We start from the raw sequence: 23135 nt of genomic DNA on the forward strand, positions 1-23135 counted from the left end.
ACATAACAACTATGAAACTCAATCGTTGTTCAAACAAAAATTACAATAAATGAAGTGAATTTTACGAGGAAATCGAGTTCCGAACAATCGAAATAAAGCATACAATTGATTTTGGCAATTTCTTTCTCCACTTCCTACAACTTCGTACTTTTGATGAAAAATCATATTAGTCACGAGTCTAATGGAAAAAGTTTTAGGTCTTGAATTAGTATATGATTCCTAAAAATAATATATTTTTTGTCATAAACTTGGTGTACTAATATCCTAAAATTTCACCTTGACCAAAAACACAAATAAAGTTTGAACAGGAAAAAATGGTAATTATTTAAAATAAACAATTTTGTTCAAATGAAGAATCAAAATGAATTTTTAAAAGAAAAATATGACTAAATTAAAACTTATAAGTAAAATAAATAACCAAAAATATCTTTTAATAATAAAAACAATAGTTATTGTCAATCATTGTTATTACAGAATTGGTTAATATAAAAATTCAAAATATTTTTTATTGAAATTAATATGTAAGTGGATAAGAAACCATAAAAAAATGATATATTTTAACGTATTCCAATAAAATGTTTTTCTTAAATTTTTAACTAGTACCCTTAAAACATGAGTTATAAATTGCCAAAACTAATAAGCTATTTAGGAAAAGAAATGATGATAACACTTAAATATTATTTTCACAATCAAGTTCTATCAATAAAATAATTTTAATATATATTATTCAGAAATCACTGAAGTTCACTTACCCAATACAAATAAGTTTAGCTTTATATCTGCAGAAAATTCACAGCAACCTTAGAATATATACAAGAGACAGTGGAAAACTCCACAAATCATAAAGAGAATGAATTAATTCAATACTATCAAATGCTTTATTCATTGAGCTACTCTTTTTTATTCATTGAAGTTTCCATTTCTGTATTTATTACTTAAAACTCGCAATTAGCCTAACAATTTGAAAGAGTAACCCGTAAATTCCAGACACAGTTTCCATGAAATTTTTTCTTCAAAGTACGTAAACTTACAAAACATTGAAACAACCTCTATTGAAATGTGCATAACATTGAAGTAGCCGAACACAGAAGAATACAACAATCTCAGATATATATACTGATAATTCACCACTGTAGTACTCACTCATGCCTTTCAATCATAGCACACTTGAATATTAACTGAGTAGTATGTAACGGCTGGGGTGTTTGAAAATTCATCATGATGACAATGTAAGCACAAGAAGTACTCCAAGAACATGGGACACCCACTTTCCTTGTAAGTTGATTTTCACAGTGCCGGAGTTGTCGTTCGTGGAATTAATATCAGATGATTCTGAGGAATCTGGAGACACTGGCTTCTCCTTATCCGCTTTAGGAGCCTTTGCAGAAGGTTCTGGTGCCAAAGATGGTCCCTTTGCTGGTGCCTTGGCCACTGCAAAGAAGTCCATAGGAAGAAGCACCTTCCCCACCTTGTAAATAGCGAGATGTTTATCTGTGTATACAATGCCTGTGATGGTGGTGTTAACCTCACCCGTTGAGATGTTCACACTCCCTCCGTAACTTATCACATTCAGTTCCACCTTTCCAGGTTTAGCCCCTGCAAGTGTTCTCACTGGGTTGGTTAGAGTATCGAAGTTGGAGCTAGACACATAGTCAGAAAGAACATGGAACTGTAAGAGCTCCAGCTTTTGGCCGTCAGAAAGAGAGTTGAGGAAGCCTGCTTTCAGTTCAGAGAAGGAACTGTCATCAGGTGCAAGAATGGTGATGCCACCGGATTTAGTAGTGAGGAGCTGTGCATTGAGTTGGTTGATCAATTGGGTGGTTTTCATGAGGCGGATTAGGATGTTGAATGACTTGGCCTGCCTCAGGATTCCAACAATGTCAACAGCTGCAGTGTCAGGGGTGGAATCACTTGGTGACTGTGGCAGTGAGGGAACCAATGGTTGTTTAGGAGCCTCAGTTGGTGGGGTAGGGGTAGGTTGTGGTGGTTTGAGAGGGGCAGAAGTTGGAGATAATTGGCCTAAAGTGGTGGTGGAGTACAAGAATGAAAGTAGCAGTGCTAGTGAGAAGGACAAACCAAATTGCTTTTTCACCATTTTGGTCTTGTTAGATGATAATGGTGTAGAAGATATTGGAAAGGAATGCAAATGGTAGGATTTGTGTATGCAATGTGCACTTGATGCATTGATGGTATGGTGGAGGAGATGGTTTTTATATAGCATGTCTGAGAGTGGGAGACAATGAAAGGTAGGTGAGAGGTTTTGTTTGAAAATCTTGAAATGTGATTTGTGATCATACAATGAGTTAATAGCTGGCAAAGGAGATTTGAGGTGTTGCATCAGTGAAGATGTATGGATGTAAGTTACAAACTAAACTGTTAAAGGGTTACTTCATCAGATGCTTAACCTGCTGCATTTTTGTTTTTTCTTTTCTTAGTAATGAGATGGGAAGGTTAACAATGTGTATAAACTGTTATTGCTAAGAACATTCTTGATCAGGTAATTAAGCTATATAAAGAGGACATTTTAATCTCACCGGTGTATATTTTTCTTATGAAATTTATCAGAATAGTACAACTTTGAAAAAAATATATAAAATAATGTCCTCTTATATTATAATATCAATTTTGTGAAGTTAAAATAAATTTTCTTATTATTTAAAGTTTATTATTTTTTAAGATAATATTAGAGTTATTTAAAGTTTATCATATTTAAATTTATTAAGCTCGGTTGCTCATTACTCTAAAAAAAATGTTAGAAATATCACATCAAGATATAAAAAATTATAATAAATAGGTAAACACAAACCTAAATAAAAGTTCAATATACAAATGTCTAATCGTTATGAAAGTACACAAGGAGCATGGAATTATAAAATATTTCCCTTTAATTAAAAATAGCACATTAACTTTTATGGATTTGCTCATCAAGTTAACAAGTATATAGAACGAGAAAGTAAAGGTACATTCACCATTAATCATTAAAATACTTTATAAATTTAACTAAGAACCAAAATAGTAAATATACTTGACTTTCTCACTTCATAAACATTCCTTCAGAGTAGTCAACTCCAATTTTCATACAAAGAAAAGACAGTATTACAAAATTGATTGCGCCTTAAACAACTATCCATTCATGAAAGGCAGTGAATAATACAAGATCCCAAACACTCCTAAATAATGATAGCCTCTAATTGCAACTAGTAATTCAATTGAAAATGTATCTCCTCCCAATTCAGGCACTCATGAGGTGAACTCGTTTGAGGAACACTTGTTGGCTGGCCAATAATCTCCACTGGAAAATAACTGTAACTGCATAACATAAAAACTGGACACTATGGATGCAATAAAGATAAGATGCAACAATTGTTAGAACCTATAGGGCCGTAGACATCACAATGCAATGGCTGATCACCTCCTTGTCTATGATCGTTTCTTTTGTTTCTTTTGTTTCTTATATTGTTCATATAGCTGCGGCGATAGTGCAGTCCTGTCCAGCTCCTTTCTCAACCTTTCATTCTCCTTGATGTCATGATGAACCATAAAATGGGAAATAAGTTTCCTCTGCAACTCATTGTCATCAAATGAACTCATTACAGTAGTAGAACCAATGGAAGGTGATGTAGCAGGGCCATTTGTTCGTTTCCGCTTGTTATTTAATTTTATACTGCCACTTTGCTGTGTGAAACATAATTCCTGGTCCAGAGACATTTCCTTATAAGCTAGCTGAGGAGAGGTCTTGGATAAAAGGACCTGGTTATGTGCAGTACTCATACTTGAAATGCCCGAGGCCAGCGTTGATATAGCTGGATGATAATGGCTGGACAAAAGATTGAGTTCCCAAAGTACTGAGGCAAGGGCACCACTTAAATTGGGGTCTGTGGAATATGGTAGATATTTCTGCACACCAAAGTGGGAGAGACAGTCCATAAAAACACAAGAAAATGGTCCACAACAGAATATCTTGTCATCAAATTCACACGTTTTGCATTTTTTCCATAGACTGACTTCGACATTAATATTCACACATATAAAGGAATAGCTTCAGGAAGATGCAGGCTACTACTTACGAAGCATTCTCCACCTTTCCCATTTCCCTTTTAGTTTATACTAGGCTGTTGTTTTTTCATTATCATTTATCTCTATACAAAAGGTCTTATGCTTGGTATGTAAGGATTTTGCACTAATGCATAACTTTGTTGTATTATCACATTATTAGCCGATGCACAATCCACAAAAGAAATGATAGAGCACTTTACAATAATAGATCTTTTTAGTGTCACCTCTAGCCTCTTGTTTTGGCACACCCAGTTTAATTTCTTTTATTGTGACTGCTTGTAATAAATAAAGCAAAGAATCTGCACTTAATGCAAACAAATAATACACGAAAGATGCTTACAGGAATTGTGCCAGAAACAGAGCCCCCTCCAATGTCATTTTCCAACAAATTTCTGCACTTAACATTCTTCTGAAGGAGATTCTTTACGGTGACCAAGGCTGAAATGGGGGATTCAAAGGAAAACTAAATTTAAGTATGTCTCTCTTTTCATTTTAATTTCTATTTCCTGTGTTTTATTACAGAAGGTAGTGTTGCATACAAAATGGAAGGTTGATATAAGAATGCTAAAACATACCAGCCATGGAATCTGCTGATCCAACACACAGTGATATTGTTGCTAATCTTTTTATAAATGCAGCAGTCTTTTGCATGTCATGTTGCTTATCATCGCACAACATTATCTTCAAAGCTTCTGCTAAAACCTCTCCTTGATCTCTGTTTCATAAATAAAACACAAATTAACTGGAACAAGTTAAAAAAAATAAAAACAAACTGAGAAATTTGCTAATAAGGTGCATTTCCCTGTACAACATTAAAGTTGAAACAAGGAAAAATTAAAAAAAACAAAAATTTAATAGTACTTTATGTTTCCATGCTTCCATTTAATGCCATATATATACATGTGTATGTATGTGCACGCTATGGAACAAAATCAATTTTCGGACAACAGAACTAACTGATTCTAAAAGCACAAGATGTTAGGTGAAGGCCCGGTAATCATTTTTATCCCCATTTCTCTAATATATTCACCCATGACAAGGCCCCGGAGCTTTAGGTGTCAACATGTTTTTGGTTACAATATGTTTTTTCATGTGTCCATATATGCAAGCAAACTCTACATTGGGACAAATTAAATATTTAATTAGAAAAGTGAGAGCAGAAAAGTCTGAATTCCTACTTATTCTAAAACCTTAAGAGACCCACAGGATGTATTGCATCTCTAACAATACAATTTGTTCTTATAGTCACTAAATTTATATGCATACCTATGCATGTAAACTAGCATCTAAGACAACATACAAAAACAAGTACATCAATATCCACAAAAATTACCTATCCTGCAAGTCTGGTAGATTTTCAGCAACAGAAAATACTGGTCATAAGGAAAAACAAATTGAAAAGAAAAAGTAAATTGTATTTTAATACAAACCTTCCAGGATTGTATTCAAGTACAAGATTGTAAAGGTGGATAAAGAAATCCTGTAAATCAACATTTAAGGCATCAAGATTGTTCCGCATCACTTTAAAAGCAACTATGCAACATTGGAGACGTTCCGATACGGTCAAACATTTAGAACACTTGTCAGAAGTGTTGCCTGAGTAGCTACTTCCAGAAGCAAGTGCTTTCAGATGGTTCATTAAATCACCCATGAAATCAAGGTCAATAAGATGTGAAAATTTTGCCAGTCCTTTCAGACATGGAGCAAGCAAAGGGAGAGGTTCCACAGCAGTAGATAATGCCCCGGCATTTGCTTCAGGCCTGAGCAAGAATTATCATCCATCATGACAGAAAGTGATTAATTCTCATTCAAAAGCTACTTAGTATTCAAAACAAATAAAAAACTTAAGCAAGAAATATTAATAAAGAAAAATATAATCAATCAATAAATAAATAAAATATCTAATTCAATGGAGAACAGGGTTTATAAAATAAACCATAGAAAACTAATATTTCCTATGCATATATAGTAATACTTGTTATATAAAAACACACCTGACACGTATGGACTGCATTGTATGCTTCAAAATGCGAAAGTATGTCTCAAAGACAACTGAGAGTGTTGCAGTTTGCATCTGTCTCCTCTCCATAACATCTGGGGCAAAGGATGCAGCCTTGTAATCGGCTTCAACCTACAGAAGGCATAACTATAATATCATCTGAACAAAAAACCATAAGTGACTTTTATGGGGAAAAGTAATAACCTCCTCTCTTGTTTTGGAAATCGATTCTTGCCTACTTCTCTTTCTATCATTTTCCACCAACTGATTTGATGCCTCCATGTTTTTCCTTTTCTTACTATTCTTGTTTTTTAATTTCTGATCCTCTTCTTTCTTTTCATACTTCAAGAGATCCTCATTAAATGAAAGAGACAAGAAAACCTGGAAAGCCATTGCAACGAAGATACATTACTAAATAACTCTGTTAAACATTCCACGCAAATAAAATAAAATAAGTTTCACTAAAACAGGAACAGAACAAAACACAAGTTGTTGGTGCCTTTTTAAAAGAACTGTTTTAAATTAGAACATGTCTAAAATATTTATCATAAGTATTCAAGTTCTCTGCAGGAAAAGACTTAAAAAAAAACTACTTTAAACAAGCAGGCCCTTGATGATGTCACCACACAAAGTAAAGTAGAAATTTATTGGAAAAAGAAACAGAAAATTGACAAAATCTAGACTTCAAGAAAAAGATACAAATATCAGAGGAGCAGGGTTGTACATCAACAGAATCTGGGTGAAATTGGCAATTATGAGCTTTAACATGATCAGCAATCAATCGAACAGCCTCCAGGGTAACTTCACCCCCATGTTTCCCTTCATTTGTAAAGAGTGATTTAATTGTTGAACAACAAAGCTTCCTGTAAAATGAAAAAGGAAATTTCAAACAGATACATAGTAGTAACTGGTAAGTATCATGAAATAAAAATAAATAAATCACTATCCATATGCAAGAAGAAAGTAACTCATAACTTACAAGGTATTGTCTTACTAAAAGATTCAAGGGTCAATGTGACATGTGCACATTAAAGAGGGGCAAAACAGACCTTGGATAGGTCATCTGCAGGGAGACACATGGCTGCTGATCCAACAAAATGAGGGAAGGAGAAAAAGTGCAAGGCCCAAAATAACTAATTCTAAGCTGAAGGATTTCAAATGGTCTCAACACTATTATATAAAATTTGGTTATACATAGCGGAATTCTGATCTCTCTCTGGGACAATTCTATTCTCATATAGTATTTTCTATCTCTGTACTGCTACTATGAGGTAGCCTTCCTCATTGTAATTCATATCCATCTTAAGTAATAATATTCATTAGTACTGTTATAATATTCATTAGTACTGTTATATTGGTAATGTTAGTCAATGTTAAAAATATAAGCCATGTAAACAAAACTTTGTCTTTCCACCACTTAATAAACTGAAATTAGAATCATGCCTGACTTTCAGAACCCAGCTTCCACAGAAAAGTGAATGATGCCACAACTTACAATTATAAAATGAAATATTACTAATGAAACTTGGCAACAAGTTTCTGAGGCAAAGTTCATTACGACTACACACCTGAAGCATGTATTATTTTTAAACAATAGTTGTTTAAATGGAAAAAGACGATGATGTTACAAATTGCTAAGCCCTCAAAATCCAACTTCAAGAATATCGATATTCACATTCTACAATTCTTTTTTTACGAGGTATGCTTTCCAAAACATGGTAAAATATTTTGTATACTCTCCACTCCAACACTAGCTAAATGACAAGAAAACAATAGGCATACATTATTCCCCTCATAAATGATTTAAAGGAACATCCATAAAGAAAAGTTTTTTTTCTGTACATTTATAAATTCGAATGGCTAGTATATTATAAAAACTTTTATGCATACACTATAACTATACAAGGCAGTCAAGCACTTTTAGTTTTAATCCCATAAGAACCCCATTACCATAAACATTTTTCTTATGTCTCCAATGACAGCATACATAGTTTTTTTTTTCTAGTTATATTAGGTATAACAGTTGTATCTGTTATTAGGTATAACAGTATCAACTGTATATAACAGTCTTAACTGTTTACGTTTACTGTAGGTTACTACTGCACTGGGTACTATTAATACCCAGCCTTCTATGTACATCAGAATATTGCATTCTATACTAAAGATTACTCATTCTCTTTTTCCTTCTCTCAATCTCTCCTTCTCTCTACACTCTTATATGGTATCAAGAGCAAAAAATGGCTCCATCATCTACCCCTGAACCCACTCCTGACAATTTTTCCTCCAAACCCGAGGCTCTTCTCCCTCATATCTTTCATACCCCCATCCCTCTCAAACTGGATCCAGACAATTTCCTTGTCTGGCGGCAGCAGGTTAATGCTACCCTTCGCAGCCTTGATCTTCTTTATTTTCTGGATGGTTCTTGCACTCCCCCGCGCTTCATCTCTGCCGAAGAAGACTCTTCCCCAGTTGTTAATCCAAAATATATCCCCTATGATCGTCAAGATCAGGCAATCTTGGCCTGGTTATTGGCATCCATGACTGCTGGTATCCTAACTCAGATGGTTGGACTGGATACTTCAAACCAAGTCTGGGACAAACTCCAGACCCATTATGCTTCTCAAACTCGTGCTCAAATAAAGAAGCACAAACAGCAACTGCGTACATCCAAGAAGGATCGCTCCATCTCTGCCTACCTTCTTGATATCAAGAAAACCGTGGACCACTTGGCTGCTGTGGGTTGTCAAATTTCTCCAGAAGATCACATTGAAGCTGTTCTTGATGGGCTTTCTGACGAATACGACCCTTTTATCACCTCTGTCACATCTCGCCTTGACCCATACACAGTAGCAGACATTGAAGCGCTGCTTCTTGCACAAGAAAACCGTATTGAAAGGAATAAACAATCGGTTGATCACATCTTGCAGGCCAATATTGCCTCTGTCCCACATTCTTTCTCTCCTTACAACTCCAATTCTACAAATTATCCCTCCTCCTTCCGCCCCGCAGCTCCTGCTAAACAACGGTTTTATTCAAAACCTCGTTTTCCACCATCCAAGAACTTCCCCAAACCACCATCTAACTCTTCTTCAGCCCGGGTGCAATGCCAAATTTGTGGAAAATATGGCCACACTGCTCTTCACTGCTGGCATAGATTTGATTCTTCTACCCAATCTCAAGTTACTGCTAATACTGCCCATTTTTCTAGATATCTTGGTGATGATGAACCTTCGATCCTTGGAACTCCCAATACTCTCCATGACCCGCTTTGGTATCCTGATAGTGGTGCTTCCCACCATCTCACTGCCAACAGCAACAACCTCTCCACAACCACTCCTTACACAGGTTCGGAAAAGGTGGCTGTAGGTAATGGTTTCCAGCTTCCTATTACTTCTATTGGTTCTGCAACCTTTACAGATATTAATACTCATCATACCTTCTCTTTACACCACCTTCTGCATGTTCCTACTATTTCTAAAAATCTATTAAGTGTTTCCAGGTTTGCCCGTGATAATAATGTTTTCTTTGAGTTTCATGCTGATGTTTGCCTTGTTAAACGTCAGGGAACCAACAAAATTCTGCTCCAAGGCAAGCTTAAAGATGGTCTTTATGTGTTTCCCAGTCTAGTTCACAATGCATCATACTCTGCTTACAATACTGCACTCTCTGCTGGCTCTTCTGCTTATCATTTGTGGCACTCCCGGTTTGGTCATGCCCAACCAAGAGTGATTCATCAAATAATGAAGATGTGTAATATACCATGTACTGTTAAACATGAATTTTGTGAATCCTGTGTTGTTGGCAAGTCCCATCAACTTCCTTTTAAAGCCTCTCAAACTATATACTCTAAACCTTTACAACTTGTTTTCATTGACATTTGGGGGCCATCGGCTACCCCTGCCACTAATGGTGCTCCTTATTATATCTCTTTTGTTGATGCTTACACTAGATATGTGTGGTTCTATTTAATTCATGCTAAATCACAAGCCCTCACTGTTTTTAAATCTTTCAAAATATATGCTGAAAAACAGACTGGTTTTCCTTTGTTAAGCATTCAGACTGATAATGCAAAAGAATTTCTCTGTTTTAAATCCTTTTTGCTATCCAATGGCATATCTCACCGTCTCACTTGCCCTCACACTCATGAACAGAATGGTTCTGTGGAACGCAAGCATAGACATATTGTTGATATTGGTTTAACTTTACTTGCTTGCTCTAAATTACCCATGCATTTCTGGGGCTATGCTTTCACTGCTGCTGTATCCATTATCAATGTTTTACCCACACCTGTTTTAAATAATCAAAGCCCATACTACTTGCTGTCTAACACACACCCTGATTATGCTTTTTATAAAACCTTTGGATGTGCTTGTTATCCTTTGCTTCGCCCATATAACAAACATAAAATGAGTTTTCGTTCATCATTGTGTGTGTTTCTTGGCTATGCATCCAATCACAAAGGCTACATGTGTTTATCTCCCTCTGGGCGTATGTATATCACTCGCCATGTCACCTTTAATGAATCTGTTTTTCCCTATGCTGATTCTACTAACCCTTTTTCTTCTGTCTCTTCACCCACAACTAGCCCCTCTGATGCTTCCCCTAGTCTAACTGTTTTTCAGCAACCAACGTTCTCTGTGTCACAACCAGCTCTTCCTGCCTCACCACCGATCGCTTCTGCCTCTTCACATGACCAACCTGCTTCCTCTGCATCCACATCTTCTCACTCTGATTTGTCTTCCATGGCTTCACCCCCACCACATTCTGCTCCTCACAACACTCATCCTATGCTTACACGTGCGAAGGCTGCCTTACTTGCCCCAAGTGCTTTCACTGCTGTCCCTGTGTTGCCTCTCCCAAAATCCACCAAAGAAGCCTTACAGCTTCCCCAATGGCTTGCTGCCATGCAAGAAGAACTTGCTGCTCTAAACACAAACAACACTTGGATTCTCACTCCCCTTCCTCCTGGCGTTCAACCCATTGGCTGCAAATGGATTTTCAAAATAAAATACAATGCAGATGGCTCGTTTCAACGCAATAAAGCTCGCCTCGTCGCCAAAGGTTTTCATCAGCAATATGGTTTTGACTATTTTGAAACATTCAGTCCTGTGATAAAGCCTGTCACCATCCGTATTATCCTTACTCTAGCCCTTCAACTAAACTGGTCTGTCAATCAAATTGATATTAATAACGCCTTTTTGTATGGTGACCTTGAGGAATCTGTCTACATGAGTCAACCTCCTGGCTTTGAAATTGGTGACTCCAACACTGTCTGCAAACTTACCAAAGCCCTCTATGGGTTGAAGCAGGCACCTAGATCCTGGTTTCACAAGCTAAGTACCACTTTGCTTTCTCTTGGTTTTCATCCTACTAAAAGTGACACCTCTCTTTTCCTTCACTTCCACAACAATATTACTCTCTTTGTCCTAATCTATGTTGATGACATACTAATCACAGGGAACTCTAACAGTGCCATTCAGCGTCTTATTCACTCTCTCAGTCAGCACTTTGCCCTAAAAGACCTTGGGCCTCTTCATTACTTTCTCGGGATTGAGGCCACTTGGACGTCGGCTGGCGGCTTACATCATCTCAAACTAAATACATTCAGGATCTCCTACGTAAAACCAACATGCTCTCTTCCAAGCCTCAACCAACACCTATGCTCTCCACCACTCGTCTAACAATAGACGCTACCACTGCTGTAGATGATCCTTCATTCTATCGCTCAGTAGTAGGCTCCCTTCAATACATCCTCATCACTCGTCCTGAACTCGCTTATAGTGTCAACAAAGCGTGCCAGTTTATGAACAACCCTCAACATCACCACTGGAATGCTGTTAAACGTATTCTCCGCTACCTTGCTGGCACTACCACTCATGGGCTTCATCTTCAGCGCCCATCCCACCTCACACTAAATGCCTTTGCTGATGCTGACTGGGGTTCTGACCCGGATGACAGAAAATCCACCTCAGGCCTTGTTGTCTATCTTGGATCGAACCCTGTTGCTTGGCTCTCAAAGAAACAAAAGGTTGTTTCTCGCAGCTCCACTGAAGCTGAATATCGCAGCATTGCCGCCACACTTGCTGAACTCAAGTGGATACAAAATCTGCTCACTGAACTTCGTCTTCCTCCTACTCTTCCCACCATTCGATCTGATAATCTGGGCGCTGTTCTCCTTGCCTCCAATCCCATTATGCACTCCAAGACCAAGCATTTTGAACTTGACCTTCATTTTGTTCGTGATGCCATCCAACAAAAGCAGTTACAACTTCTACATGTCCCTGCTACACTACAGATCGCTGATGTCTTTACGAAACCTTTAAGTGTTGGCCCGTTTTCAGCTTTCTCGAATAAATTAATGGTGTATCCTAAACCATTAATTTAAGGGGGGAATATTAGGTATAACAGTTGTATCTGTTATTAGGTATAACAGTATCAACTGTATATAACAGTCTTAACTGTTTACGTTTACTGTAGGTTACTACTGCACTGGGTACTATTAATACCCAGCCTTCTATGTACATCAGAATATTGCATTCTATACTAAAGATTACTCATTCTCTTTTTCCTTCTCTCAATCTCTCCTTCTCTCTACACTCTTATAAGTTAAATCTTCACCCTGAAATTTGAATAACATTAATAAAACTAACTTAATGTTATTATAATTATAGAAATATCTTTTATAATCAAGAATATCCACATTATATATGTATTATTAAGAATTTTGTATCTACTTTTGTATCATTATTAAAGGATATTAAATTTTATCTGTTTTTTGTAATGACTCCATTTTCTTAATATAAGTAAAGCACTCGTGCTATCTTAGAAACATAAAGTTTCAGTTCAGAGTCTCTCTCTCTTCCTATAGTAACACATGATTTCAATAGCAAATTCCACAAAAATTCCGGAGAAAGCTTATTATAATGAAAAATGGTGAACAGAAAATATACACCAGAACCTTATAGCGTCATTAGTAGAGCTTATGTTTCTGACAGTAGCATCCAACAAACTTTCCCGGTAGTTGAAATGGGGATTAGCATCAAGCAAAGAACAAATACAACGAACCGCTACATGCTGAAATAGAGGCTTATTCTCTAAGGCCATCAATCTTTGCAAGTACACCTAACAACATGACAAAAGTAAAAAATAACACATCTTAGTCCCACAAATATTGAAAAAGTTAGTATTTTATAAGAATTTCAAACAAGATATCACAAAAAGTTTGAGTGATGTAGGAAGTAGATCCAAGAAAAAGGCAACAATCACCATTGCAAGCACAGGAACTGGATATCATATATGACAGAATAACTATGATTCAGCTAAATAAGAAATTGTAGTATATAGTGTAACACTTAAGCATGATATGAACCTTGTACGCTGAAAGAAGAGTTGACTCATAATATCGCATCTTTCTTACAGTCTTTGAAACCTTCATTTCTAGTTCCTTTTCAGTAGGAAGCCTGATCCGATAACTGCCACATTGCATGTATACATGAAAGTAAACATTAAAAATACATTTAAAGTTGATTTTCGAAGCAAAAGAATCACAATATCATTACATATAAAATGTGCATTATGATATGTAACTATCAATACCCGGGTATGATATCTTTGAAAACAGCTAAGAGGGATAGAAGTCCTAGTTTAACAATGGTATGATTATTATCTTTAGATATCTGCACCATCTCTTTCAGAAGTTTAATATTGGACTCTGGATCTGTAAGCAAGGCACTCCCCAATTCAGCAAGTTTACACTTCTTACTTTCAAATGCCTCCTCAGCTGTAAGATCTTCTTTTATCTCAGCCTAAACAAAGTAAAAAAAGAGAGAATACCAAAAATTATGCACAACATCATGTTAAAAAATTTAGTCTTGTAAAATAGTTGACAGTTCAAGAGAATATACAAAATCTACAATTAATATGAAAAAACAAATATTTTTACTTTCAAGTTGAAACCCAATATTTTCAGCACATTCCTTTATTAGGTTCCTTTATCAGGTGAATGAAGATAAAGGAAAAGATAAACTTAGTACCTTAACAATGAAATGCATAAAGACAAAAGCTGAATACATGAAAACTATCTCTAAGTAAATCATCAAACTTACGATTACAAATAGTGACACATCTTTTATCTAAAAATTAAAAGGGCTTAACAGCCAAACAACAAATAACTTCCTCCAAAAAACAGTTGTTGATGTGTGACACATGATTTATTGGAATGCTAAAAAAGTAAATATTGCATGGAATCAATTAAGAAATAATCTTACATTTATATCATTTCATTAAATTTATTTTAATAAACCATTCCATTTCTATAGAGATGATTTGTGCTCTTATTTTTAATGAAGAAAAGATACAATAATAAGGAGCAAAATCAATACCTAATATTTCCCTATCAAATCATATCTCTAACCCTCTCCCTCAGCTAAAGCATATAGTTTATATGAATCAAGCTTCTTTCATATGATATCAACAAGGAAACCCTTAAGGGATCTAGAGAATATGTCTACAAGTTGGTCATTGGAGTTAGCAAAGTCACTGAAGATTTCTCTTGAGAGCACCTTCTCTCTTATAAAGTTACAATCAATCTCTACATGTTTGGTCTACTCACAGAAGACTAGATTTGACACAATGTGAACAGTAGCTTGATTGTCGCATCCTGTCATGGCACAATTCTCAACATTGTTTTTTGCTTCTTGCTCCTCTAATGAGAACATAATATCTAGAAGTGGACTTCTTATCTAATGATGATCTCGACCAATCAGCGTCGAAGTAATAGAGAAATTTGGAATTGACTTTGTCCTTGTATATGAATTTACAACCTAGTGCATCTTTTAGGTATCAAAGAGTACACATGGAAGCTTTCCAATGGCTATCACATGGATCTTTCAGGAATTGGCCAACCACATTAACAGTAAATGTAACGTCTGGCCTAGTAACAGTAAGGTAATTAAGTTTTCCTACAAGACGGAAAAATCTTTTAATGGCTCCCTCTTCCTTGGAAGAAGCTTCACATTAGGATCCATACTAACACTTGAATGACAATCAACACTACCAAGTTCAATAAGGATGTTTATTACATTCTAGCTATAAAATGAAAATGCAAGTGGATGATTGAGCAACTTAGGTGTGTGGACCCTAATTGTTCATTCCACCACTACCTTTATTCTATTCAGATCTTTCTTTTCTTGCCACGTCTATCCTTCTCTGCCTTTAGCCTGTCTTTGAGATCTATCTTGTTCTTCCTTTGACTTGCCCTGAGCATTCACTATCCAAAGTCGATTAGATCACTATTTGAGTCAAGTCAAGGTTTGAAATTGACTACGAAGACCAGACTTCAAATGAAGGATCCCATCATAATCATTCCCATTGATGATTACATCAGCAAAATATACAACAAGATAGATGCAAAGTCCAAATGGAGAATGGAAGTGAAAGATAAAGTGATTATCTTCACAAAGAGTCACACTAAACTCAAACAAAGCGAAGGTGAAATGACTAAACAATACTTGAGGTGATTGCTTCAAACCATAGATGGAGCAGTGAAGCCTATAAACAACACATGAGTTGTTGGAGGCTATTCACTCACCCATGAAGACATTTTTTATGTCCAACTAATGAAGAGGCCAATGATGAATGGCAGCCATAGCGAGAAAAAGGCAAAGGTGATTATGGCTACTAGGGAAAAAATGTCACCATAATCAAGTCCAAAAGTTTGAGAATAACCCAACTTGTTCCTTGAAACACAAATATATAGCAACCCAAGTGGTGTAGTAGGACATTTTAGTGAGTTTTATCACACAAAACAAAATTGGTGAAGGTCACATAAGTAGGAGTGACCGCTAAACACACCAAAACAACCACATACAATTGTGGAAAACCATGTTGAACCAAACAACTACAAAACAAAGAGTCACAAGAGGTGGAGGAGCTTGGCAAAAGGGTTGTTGGAGGAAGGCACATGTCAAAAAGAGAAGTGCACCAAAATATGGGATGCACAAATGTGCAAAAGAGTGGTGTGAGGAAGGGTGGTGGACGGTTGCAGGCCAAGGATCAAATAGGTTGTTGGAGGATGGATGGCGGTTCTAGTCGTGTGGCACATCAGGGTGGTTCCATACAGATAGGATTGCTTGTAATTGTGTGATGTATACACACATAAGTATTCTTATTAATAATGAAAAAGACATACAATAATAAGGAACAAAATCAATACCTAATGTAATAAAATAAAACCATATCTCTAAATAATCAAATCATATCTCAAATAACTCCAAAATTGAAATAGTATCACATGCTAAAAAGAAAAGGATCTTTAAAACCATAAAAAAGACTAAAATGATATTGTTAATTTGATTGGACAATACCAGCACTGCTGCTTGTGGTGTATCTTCCACTTCTGTTTTAGCCATTTCTTTCCCTTGTTTTTTGGCCTCTTTTTTCATCTTCTTAAGTTTGGCTCTCTTTTCAGACTTAGTTAGCTTCACCATACCTTCATCTGCATTGACATCCTCTGCAGTTCCCTCTTCACTTGGATCATTTTCTGATACTGTCTTTGTAGCTGCATAATTGTGAGAACATCATATGTTACCCAAGCAGTTGATAAAATAAATCAGAAATAAAGAGTAATCCGGTGACAGCAATGCATAAACTATATCTTGAACACTCTATACCTGTCCGGTAATGGAGTTTTCCATCCAATGTCTTGATTGGAAGAGCATCTGCACGATCAACCTGCAAACCAGTTTCTTCTTTTTCTTTCTTGAGAGCATTCTTTTGCATGCGTTTCTCATAAAGTTTTTCCAATGCATCATCTTTGGCATCAGCAACCCGTGTAACATGCCTGAGGATGTGTGGGAATGTTATTTCTTAAGTAACCTTGTCATATAAAACTCATCACAAATACATTCAAATAAGCTGATGGGTTTCCAAATTCTAAATAATCAGGACAACCCAGCATGGGGTAGCTGCAGCCCAAATTTCAGGTTGGCCCACCAGAGTTACCTTTAGTGGAAAATACAGAAGAAGGAAAGAGTTAGCTATAGGGAGAGAAGAGAAGACGTGAGGTTACACATAGAGGAACGAGAGATGTGTGTAGGGAGAATTTTGGGTTGTTGCTTTATATTAGGCAGAGAAATAGTTTCTATCAGGAGCTTATGCTCTGGGATTACAGGGGTTCTCTTCTATAATAATTTTGTTTCCAATCTATAGTACAAATTTCAACCTAAACCCCAAATCCCAAACCTTATATTGAATTGGGTTCCTATCAAAATTAAGAAGACACTTCCACGCTGAACAGGGGACAGTTGCATGCCTACCCTAAAGATTCAAACAGCAGGCTCAGGAAGCTTTTTGTCAGAGTACAAGAACCGATAAAAATGTTATAATGTGAAAAATAAAAATAAATAAACAAACTTTTCATTGATAATCTAAACCTTATTGCTATGGAAATTTTTTAACAATAAATCTGCGAAGTTTTCCATCCTCATAAGTGAGATAAAATATTTCCCCAAATTATGCACCTAAACAGTCGAAATTACGGACAGGTTTCAAAGAGACAAACTATGTAAACGTTATAATTTTCCCTATTAATAAATTGTGACAAAAACCTCGAAACTTTTGTAACATTTTACACAAAGTGTAGCACAGCAAGTAAGGGCGCTATAAAATATTATGAAAACAGGACAGAGGATTGGAAGAAAGTATCGAACTTGGTGATTGAATGGGTATCCAAGGTGGAGAGCAAGGAGGCATAGCTGCGATTCTCTTTAATGAATTGGAGGTCATCGTCGGAAACCTCAACTTCATCCTCTGGGATATCCGGTGGAAGCTCCGGCGGAAGAACGATTTTCTGCTTCTTCTTCCCCATTGGTTGGATGTATGAGACTGAGGTTTTTCTAGGGTTTACTGTTAGTCAAGGTGTGAGACAACACACAAATTTATGAGATTTATATTTATTAATATTTACGATTAAGTACCAAGTCTTCTAAGGTCTCGGCCCCTCGGCCGTCTCGGCCAAGTCTTCTAAGGTCTCGGCCCCTCGGCCGTCTCGGCCAAGCCTTCCAAGGTCTCGGCCTCTCGGCCAAGCCTTCTAAGGGTTTAGGGTTTAGGGTTTAAGGTCTCGGCCTCTCGGCCATACCGGTACACTTGCCCCCCAGGCTCAAGGGCAGATGTGTTAGATATGTCCGATGAGTCTTTAATGATGGGTGTCGGTCGGTTTCCCTTGATCGTGCGGCTATTCCATTTCTCGAGGTGTGACGTGACCCTAGGTGTGATCAAATAAGTTGGATTTGGGCGGTTGGCCTTTTAATTGTGATTTTAATCGAACAAGAACGGGCGATCGGCCATTTAATTGTGATCTTTAATCGAACAACTAAGGATAGGTGGCCAGCTTACTTGCGATGTTAATCGAGAAAGTGTAGGTGGCGGCCGGCACTTGAGATGTTAATCGAGCAAGCGGGCAATCGTTCGGTCAATACTTGCGATGTTAATCAAGCAAGCGGGCGTTCGGCCAATAATTGCAATGTCATCGAGCAAGTTTGGTGGGAGGTCGGCTGGCACTTGCGATGTTAATCGAGCAAGCGGGCGTTCGGCGGCCGACACTTGCGATGTTTAATCGAGCAAATTTGGCGAGTGTTCGGCCGGCACTTGCGATGTTAATCGAGCAAGCGGGCAATCGTTCGGCCAATACTTGCGATGTTATCGTTCAAGTTTGGTCGGCCGGCAATTGCGATGTTAATCGAGCAAGCGGGCGTTCGGCCAATACTTGCAATGTCATCGAGCAAGTTTGGTGGGTGGTCGGCCGGCACTTGCTATGTTAATCGAGCAAGCGGGCGTTCGACGGCCGGCACTTGCGATGTTTAATCGAGCAAATTTGGTGAGCGTTCGGCCGGCATTGTGTTTGGTATCAATCAATTTTTGTTACCATAAATTTATTAAAACATTTTATGATAAATATGTGTCAAATAGATAAAACTCTTATTAAATTTTTTTATAATTTTTTATCTATTCATATTTTCAACTTATTCTCATTCACAAATAAATTATAAAATTTCAATACAAACTTATTGTAAGTGTTTAGATGTGTATAAATACAACGCAAATCGTAATATAGTTATCCTTAAAACAATTCCTAAATAATTAGACTTATAAATTAGACTTTTGAATATAAAAAATTATCTGGTTCAATTTTATTTTAGTTATTGATTTTCAAACTGAGATCTGAGAATAGATTATTAATTAAAGATAAATTAAATAAATAAAAATTATTTTGATCAGTTTTTTCATTTTTTGCTTCAGCATTTAATTATTAGTTTCATAGACTTTATTTCAAATAACCCACTTTATATTTTTTAAATTGTAATTTAAAACAAGAACTTAAAAAGTAACGTTATAGTTACTCTATGGTGTTAATTTGAAAATTCTTTTTAACACAAATCCCCTACGATAACTACAACAACATTCATTGGACAAAAAGGAAGTATAAAGGGAAAAAAATAGCAATCACAAGCTCTCTCCAAAGAGTGAATGAATCCTAACATATCCGTCAACAAAATTTTCTACAGTTGAGTCATTGAAATTCAAAAACGTTGATTTACATCACTGGTGATGCAGTTCAAGACAAAGGAATTTCAACATGTTATTGAAGAATGCTAATATTCCAGACAAAAAATGGCCATCCAGAGAAAGGTACTCTGAGTATCAACGCTTGACCCATTGGAAACTTTTTCTTGCTTTTGCCTTTCCTGGTTTTTTCCTTTCTACCACTCGTGAGTCCCTTGTCAGGAAACCAGCTGTTCAAGATTCAAGAAAATACTTGCTTAGTTTAATCATCGTAGTAGTGCAGCATAACATAAAACCCAGCCACAACACAACTAAAAGACTAATCAAGAGTTTTGTAATATGGTAGGAAAACAAAACTGTAACAAAGTAAATCAACAGAGAAAAAAGGCAAAAAATGTTATACCATTTCTCAGTGAAGGCCGCAATTCTGGTTCCCAGTTCTGCAGAGCCTTGCTGATCCCCAATCGTATAGCTCCGACTTGCCCTGTTTTCAAGAAACACATTTCATTGACACTGATGTGAACAATAGCTAAACAAATGAACTTTGACAAGTTAACCAGTGGGTGGTTCTGTCAAACTTCCATTGTGCAGAGTTTTCTCAGTGTAGGATTTCACAGAGGAAGTTGAATAGAAGTGTCTATGGATGATAAATCCAAGATCAAGCATTTATTTGTCAAACTTAAATGTTCTTGCTGGGGTTAGCTCAAGGCCAAAATTCTAGCAGAATGCATTTTGCCCTAAATAAAACCAGAAAATATGAAGACACAAAAGCAAGAGAAAATATAACAATATGAGATAGTTGTCTGCTTTTAATATTAGTGAAGGGTGTAGTAACGCAGCATATACTTATAATTCAGTTCACTATTATTTCATTTTTATTTTCTTCAATCAACACAGATATTTTTCTTGCCTGGTCAAGTATACATTAAAGAAAGCTCGTGATTTCTATGACAAAGGGAAATTTCCATATTACTAGAATAGTTCAGCCAATGTTTCAACTCAACAATTAAGTTTTCTCAGTAGGTGAAGTTGGCTACATAGATCAAAGTTTGGAGGCAGACGTGACAGAGATGATGCTCCACAAACTATAAGAAGTTTTTGCTAACTGAAACTATACATGCTTTAGTTAAAAGATGTAAGATCATCATATAAGAAGCTTTTGCTAACTAAAACTATACATGCTTTAGTTAAAAGATGTAAGATCATCATATAAGAAGCTTCTGCTAACTAAAACTATACATGCTTTAGTTAAAAGATGTAAGATCATTATACAATGGAAGAAGCCAATGCCAATGACCAAATATAGAAACTAACTAAAAAGTAATGAACCTCACCTGAAACACCACCTCCTTTCACGGTACAATACACATCCCAGAGCCCCAATGTCTTTGTCTCAGAGAAAGGTCGAAGGAGAGTAGCGCGATGATCAAGCATAGGAAAATAGACATCAAACTCTTTATCATTGACTATAAATTTACCATTACCAGGCTGAACCCAGACACGGGCAACACTGCATTTTCTTCTTCCTGTTCCATAAGCACGACCTTTGTCATCAACGTGTTTCACTCTAGCCTTTGCAGCTTCCTCCTGCTTCAGCCTCTCCATTTCACCTCTACTGGATTTTCTAGTATTCCTCTCATACCTCATGTCTTCAATTACACTAAGAGGGGGCAACCCATCAACTCCCTCGAAGTCTTTCAACGCAATCAAACTGTCAAGCATTTCATCCGTGATTCCAGAAGCAGCAATCAAATCACCAAATGCACGTTTTGGGCCTGCAATAACAATCGCAAAATAACATCAGTTACCTAAATAGAGGACTAAACACTGAATAAACAAAAACAGCTATCGGTACAAGGTACAATACATTTTCATTCAATCACAAAACTAATACATTCTCACTCAATTACAAAACTAATACATTCTCACTCAATCACAAAACTGATACATTCTCACTCAATCACAAAACTGATACATTCTCATTCAATCACAAAACTAATACATTCTCACTCAATCACAAAACTAATACATTCTCATTCAATCACAAAACAGCATCATTTAGGATAACTATCATAAACCTTAAACCTAAAATTTTAATGTGGTGTTAAAGCCTAACCTTTGACAACAGCAGTGAGAGCTTGTTCTTCCTTCTCAAGCTGTTCAACATCTACTTGAGGCTTAGCATCCACAGCATGGATCTCCCTTTCCTGTTCCACATCCTCTTCCTCTTGGAAAGCAAACACATCCTCTTTGTCTTCTTCCTTCAAGTTCCAAGGTTTGAAGTCCTCTCCTGCTCGAACTCCAGAATTCCCACCATCAAAAGCACCACCTCCACCACCCGCATCTCCACTTTCCTTCTCGATCCCTTTAAATATAGCATCCTCGTCTTGCTCATCGAGACCCTTCTCATGCAACCACCCCTGTTCTTCCTCTTGCAGCCACCCCCGCTCCTCCCTTTTCCCACCCTCTTCGTTTATTCCGGAAATTCCACTCTCCTCCTCCGCCTCGAATAAAGCGCCGTACTTTTCCTCGGTCTCCCCGAATTCGTTCCACAAACGGGACGATAGGGGATCCTTGCCATCACTGCTGCCGCCGCTGTTGGTGGAGAAGTGTTTGGGAACAACGAAGGTGGTGAAGTTGGGTTTCGCAGGTGCGTGGGGCGGTTTCAACGGAAGAGAGAGGAAGCGACGGAGGTGAGAGGGTTTAGGGATTAACCGAGAAAGCATGGTGATGAAGCGAGTGAATGTGAAGTTGAATTATAGAGTGAAAGTGATATCATTCATTCGCGCATTGCGAGAGAAGAGAGTCGTCGGAGAGTTGACGGCGGCGATCGGAGTGAGTGGAAGAGTGAGAAATGGAAGGACTACTAAGCTTGGGATTAGGTTTACAGAACCAGGGACCAAACCGTCGTCGTTTAATTTCTTTGTTGTTCGAATAACGAAACAGGGTTTAACGGTCTGTTTATTTTGTTACACTTATTTATTTAGGTGATGAAAAGCAAACAAAAACAACCACTAGGGAAAAACGGGTGTTTTTTTTTATCAAAATGAAGTAATTTGGTTTCAAAATTACATAAATGAAAACAAAATTATGGTTATGAATAAGTCTTCATCCAAAATAAGTGTGTTACCTAAACATTTTTTTTTTTGATCAGCAACGAATTAATAAAATTAAGTGAAGCACTTTAGGGGTGTTCCAACCCTTATACATTACCCTCCTAATTAAGCATTTAGCAATTAAAACAAAGTTAAGCGGCTCCCCACTTAACTCAAAAAACTTAAAGCTAGGGTACATCATTACGTTTATGCAGCAACAAAGCCCGAAACTGGTGATTGGCGATGTTGGTCCCGACTTACAAAAGGATAAAGAACTGGGCGAGACCGACCGACCGATGGTCGAAACCATCGGAGAGGTGGCCGACCGACTGAGATGTCGAGACCCTCAGGAACATGGCCGAACGACAGAGGTGGCAAGACCTTCGAGATTTTGGACGAACGACCGAAGGTCAATACCTTTGGAC

The 23135-nt window shown here is 37.0% G+C and overlaps 3 protein-coding genes across 4 annotated transcripts in view; all 3 read right to left on the bottom strand.

Annotated features, from left to right (window-relative positions):
- LOC137814249 (nucleolar complex-associated protein 3-like) overlaps nucleotides 1-17981 on the bottom strand; it is a 34577-nt gene extending 16596 nt beyond the window's left edge. Inside the window, exons 1-13 of one of the 2 annotated variants that reach the window (XM_068616906.1) lie at nucleotides 17764-17981; nucleotides 16726-16895; nucleotides 16420-16613; nucleotides 13652-13860; nucleotides 13425-13527; nucleotides 13014-13177; nucleotides 6780-6918; nucleotides 6260-6436; nucleotides 6051-6187; nucleotides 5487-5816; nucleotides 4632-4771; nucleotides 4397-4494; nucleotides 2972-3897 (exon numbers count right to left, since the gene is read on the bottom strand). In XM_068616906.1, the coding sequence (XP_068473007.1) occupies nucleotides 3421-3897; nucleotides 4397-4494; nucleotides 4632-4771; nucleotides 5487-5816; nucleotides 6051-6187; nucleotides 6260-6436; nucleotides 6780-6918; nucleotides 13014-13177; nucleotides 13425-13527; nucleotides 13652-13860; nucleotides 16420-16613; nucleotides 16726-16895; nucleotides 17764-17921 (2496 nt within the window). In that variant the 5' untranslated portion in view covers nucleotides 17922-17981 and the 3' untranslated portion in view covers nucleotides 2972-3420. Of the gene's footprint in view, nucleotides 1-2971; nucleotides 3898-4396; nucleotides 4495-4631; nucleotides 4772-5486; nucleotides 5817-6050; nucleotides 6188-6259; nucleotides 6437-6779; nucleotides 6919-13013; nucleotides 13178-13424; nucleotides 13528-13651; nucleotides 13861-16419; nucleotides 16614-16725; nucleotides 16896-17763 lie in introns of those variants that run through there. The other variant, XM_068616987.1, reaches the window with a different exon arrangement.
- Nucleotides 994-2300, bottom strand: LOC137814365 (fasciclin-like arabinogalactan protein 12). Its single transcript, XM_068617100.1, has one exon. The coding sequence runs from the start codon at nucleotides 2219-2221 to the stop codon at nucleotides 1217-1219; it is 1005 nt and encodes a 334-aa protein (XP_068473201.1). The 5' UTR covers nucleotides 2222-2300; the 3' UTR covers nucleotides 994-1216.
- Nucleotides 17982-19563: 1582 nt separating the features above from the next.
- LOC137814434 (small ribosomal subunit protein uS9m-like) lies at nucleotides 19564-22578 on the bottom strand. Its single transcript, XM_068617215.1, has 4 exons — nucleotides 21732-22578; nucleotides 20950-21390; nucleotides 20019-20099; nucleotides 19564-19845 (listed from the first exon to the last, which is right to left on the bottom strand). Exons 1-4 carry the CDS (start codon nucleotides 22339-22341, stop codon nucleotides 19754-19756), a joined length of 1224 nt encoding a protein of 407 aa, XP_068473316.1. The 5' UTR covers nucleotides 22342-22578; the 3' UTR covers nucleotides 19564-19753.
- Between the last annotated feature and the right edge of the window lie 557 nt (nucleotides 22579-23135).

Source organism: Phaseolus vulgaris, chromosome 11 (genome assembly GCF_000499845.2).
Source record: "Phaseolus vulgaris cultivar G19833 chromosome 11, P. vulgaris v2.0, whole genome shotgun sequence".
Lineage (NCBI taxonomy): Eukaryota > Viridiplantae > Streptophyta > Magnoliopsida > Fabales > Fabaceae > Phaseolus > Phaseolus vulgaris.